Here is a 3,858-nt window from a genome sequence, read left to right as displayed (position 1 = left end):
TGTTTTTCGCAAAGATACGCTGTAGAGCAGATGAACCAGCCATAAGATCCGGCCTTTTTCCAGGGAATATTGCTACTGCTTCTTGAAGCAAGCCTGGGACAAGACTATAAGGTGGAATTTTCTAAATAAATTTAAATTTCTCCTTTGCCAGTTGTTTTACCAGTTCTTTCCCTGGTCTAACTGCAAGAACAAAGCCTACTAGAATGAGATGCGTGGCTTTTCTCAAAGTTATGTGTTTGAATCTGAAGAATTGTGGTTTCTTCTTGCTACAAACTCAGCAAAGGGGGAGTCAGGAGTTTGATTTTGAAATGTTTCACTAATTTTTTTTTAGGTCTTCTTTTTTTAATTATTATTTTAATTATTTTAATTAATTTAATCTAAAGCAATTGGTAGACCCTGATTTAGTATATTGTGACAAGGAGAGATCACATAATTAGCTAGTTGTAGGTAACTGGAATTTGTTGGGCTAAAGATTCCCCTGTTTGTATATCAAGCCATCTTTGTAGTTGCTCTTATTTAATACTTCCCCAAGGATGAAGTTACCACTGATAAGAGGATGCTTTCAACTGAAGTTGAAACTAGAACACATCACACCTTAAACAGCTTTTACAAGGGTTATATTGTAAATTGTTTGTTGCTCATCGTTAATGTCAGAACAAATCGTGTCTTTGGGAGAGATTCTGAACTACTAGTGCTGGTACTTTGATTAATGTTAAATGTGGTTTTAATGTTAAATGTGGGGGGGGGCTGGGTTTCTTCACCTCAGGAGGAGAAATGCAGAATACCTATTACTAAGGCTGCTCTGGCTTTAACTTCCTCATTGGTAAAATAAAGAGTATTTACTAACTCCTAAGTTACATGAAGAGCTTCGGATAGAAGGTGCAAAGCAATCGGTAACACTATTGCTTATTTCTCTTTTGCTTTCCACCTGCTTAACAGATATTTGCCATCCAGTTACTTTCATTTTTGTGTATCCAGTATGCACTACCTAAATCTCTCAGCGTGGCTCGTTTAGCTATCAATGTGATGGGAACCCTACTCACAGGTAAGCACTCTGGTAACTAATAAAGACATTGTTCTGTTAATTAAGATTGTAAAAGTATCAACATTTATTGACTGAATTTTTGTAATGATTCCTTTGCACTTAACCATTTCCTTTCCCTGGCAGTTTTAACCCAGTCGAAGCGCTATGCTTTCTTTATGCCGACCCTGCCTTGTTTGGTGTCGTTCTGTCAAGCCTTTCCTCCTTTATATGAGGATATTATGTCTCTGCTGATACAGATAGGGCAAGTTTGTGCCTCTGATGTTGCTACGCAGACAAGAGACGTAGACCCAATTATTACACGTAAGTAAAACACCTTGTAATTCAAAAGTACTGTCATAGTCCCTGGGAGGAAAAAAAAGTTTGAGTGCAATTGGAATGTAGTATGAAATTTACTGCTGTCGTCTTGTAAATATAGGAAGAATAGGGATAGGTGGATTTAATGGGTTGGAGGGCAGAGTTTAGAGGCCAAAGGGTGCTGAAAATACCCCATTTATTAAACTTTATACTGCCTTTCTTCTGTTTTATTTCCCTGCTTGTATCATTTCAAGATGTAGATAAAAACGTAATATTGTAGTGTCTCTAGAAATAATTTGTCAAGTTAAGCCTGGTCCATGACCTAGCAGTGGCTAAAATTTGCAATTTCATGGCATACATGTGTTATGAGTATAATGGAACATTTTTCAATTTTTATGTATTCATTTATTTATATGTACTTTGCCACTTCTACTTAATTTTCTAGGTCTCCAGCAACTGAAAGAGAAACCAAATGAAGTGTCAGGACTTTGTAAAGATTCATCTAACAAAAGTTGTTCAGGGGACGTTGCAAGCATGGACCCTGATGTTCGATTATGCCAGTGTGTTGAAAATACTATCATTGAAATAATTAACATGAGCGTAAGTGGAGTTTAGGAAGAACACAAGTTAAATTGTGCTGTAGCTACTCCCATGTTTTATGGTGCCTAAATTTGGAGAAAGATGTGAAAGTAGACTGAGGAACTGAAGCACAAGAAGTCCATGTTTGCCATTCATTCAATGCAGTTATGGCTGAAAAGAAAATACTTTGAAGAGGATTATGTTGCTTCCAATGAAAACTTTTGAGGCTGATGGGGTTGGTAAATAGTTTCCAGTGAAACCGAGCGTGGTTTTCAGGCTTGCTTGGTTTCTGAAGTGATACAGCAACACCCAAAAAGGTTTTATAAGACTCTTAAAAGCGAATACTGGATTTGTTGAGCAAACAGCAAAACAATGGGTAAGAAAAATTTGAGATGGAAGCACTTTGCTTAAGTTAAATGAAATACTGTTCCAGAGCCTTGCAGAGCAAGATGGAATACTCTAAGGAAGACTTGAAAAAGTGGTGTAAGTAACTCGTACCATCACATTGAGAACTAAGAAAATGCTTTAACTTTTTTTTTTATTGGTGTTTCAAACCATTGGTCAAAGTTTCAGTTCATGAGATCAGGAACTTCAGTTGAAGATCAGCCTTCATTAAAAGTTTGAAACTGGTCTAAAAGTTTCTTTAAAAAAAAAAGAGTACAAAATAAGCTCTCTGAATGTGACTTCTAAAGAATGTGTATTTTTGATGCAGTTCAGATTGTTTAGTATTTTTTAACATTGCTTAGTTTAAAAGAGATGAGAAAGACTTAAGAAATAAGGGCAAAGGTATTTTAAGTTGTCATCAGGGTAAGATTAAAAAAGGATGTTGGTGTTGAGGGTGGCTGTGACAGAAGCTACATTTCTCTGTGATGAGAGGAATGGTGGATTTCAGCCTTACCGAAGTGCTGACATGCAGCTCAGTGGACAAGGTGGCTGAGTCCTTTGTGCTTCGTGCGTGAAGTTGGTTGTCCTTCCACATACACAAAAGCTGCAGGATTTAGGCTCGACAGATGTGGTTTATGCATTGCAGAATGAGGTGCGTGGTGCCATAGTTGAGACTTTCTTGATGGTACGTGACACAGGACGTGGTTTTGTGGCAGAGAAAGAAAATGAAGGTTTGGCTGTTGTGCCAGAAGTGAATGCAGTACTTCAACACACTTGAATTGCTAAACTTGTCAATCCAGCACTTAGTCTTTTCTGAACAGACAGCAGCCAGGGTCCTTACATACAGGAAATACTTTTTTCAATTTAAACCAGTTTATATTTCAGAAATAATGGCCCGATTCTTTAGCGTGGCCATGACAAAGCCTTTGAGAGCTTGTCTTCAGCCCACGCTGGATGGTGACTTAGGAAGACTCGCACCAAATTGGGGGTGCATTCCAGGATAACCGCTTGCTGTAACCACCCGAGAGCACCGTCTTGCTACCAAGGATATTTTTGTGATCTTGATGTAAAGTATGTAAATAATCTAAATGTATGGTTTTGGGTTTTGTTTTCTTTCTCTTAGGCGTGATTTTTACATGCTGTAGTGGTATTTAAATAAAAACCAAACTAGCTTCTGGCTTGATTCCCAAGGGACTTGCCTGTGTTGGTTTCCCAGGTGCGTGCCCACACTCCAGGGGCCAGCAGAGGCTTCCCCCCGCGGGTGTCCGTGCGGGGCAGTGTTGAAGAGCCGCTGGGCTCACGAAAGCCGGTTCTGTGTAATGGCGAAGGGATGCTCCGCGGTGCAGTTCCCCCGCGGTCAACGCGTGGTTGCCCAGCAACGCCCACAACGTGAAGCCAATAAGGCCTTCCGTGATTGGCTCTCGTAGCACAGAGGCGGAAGGAGGGAGCGCCTCAGTCTACTATTCGCTGACTGGCGGCGCAGGGCCCTTTCCTGTCAGCTGATTGGCGCCGCGGTGGAGGCGGGAAGGACGGGCATGGGAGCGGCTGCTGGCGCC

General features: G+C 40.4%; 1 protein-coding gene across 1 annotated transcript in view; it reads left to right on the top strand.

The window, feature by feature from the left end:
• INTS2 (integrator complex subunit 2) overlaps nucleotides 1–2,076 on the top strand; it is a gene marked incomplete at its 5' end in the record, with an annotated part of 16,762 nt that extends 14,686 nt beyond the window's left edge. The window contains 3 exons of the mRNA XM_010021338.1: nucleotides 940–1,045; nucleotides 1,169–1,345; nucleotides 1,785–2,076. Of these exons, the coding sequence (XP_010019640.1) occupies nucleotides 940–1,045; nucleotides 1,169–1,345; nucleotides 1,785–1,954 (453 nt within the window). The remainder of the gene's footprint in view (nucleotides 1–939; nucleotides 1,046–1,168; nucleotides 1,346–1,784) is intronic.
• Nucleotides 2,077–3,858: the final 1,782 nt, after the last annotated feature.

Source organism: Nestor notabilis, unplaced genomic scaffold (genome assembly GCF_000696875.1).
Source record: "Nestor notabilis isolate BGI_N333 unplaced genomic scaffold, ASM69687v1 scaffold8949, whole genome shotgun sequence".
Lineage (NCBI taxonomy): Eukaryota > Metazoa > Chordata > Aves > Psittaciformes > Psittacidae > Nestor > Nestor notabilis.
This window is presented reverse-complemented; position numbering and strand designations above follow the sequence as displayed.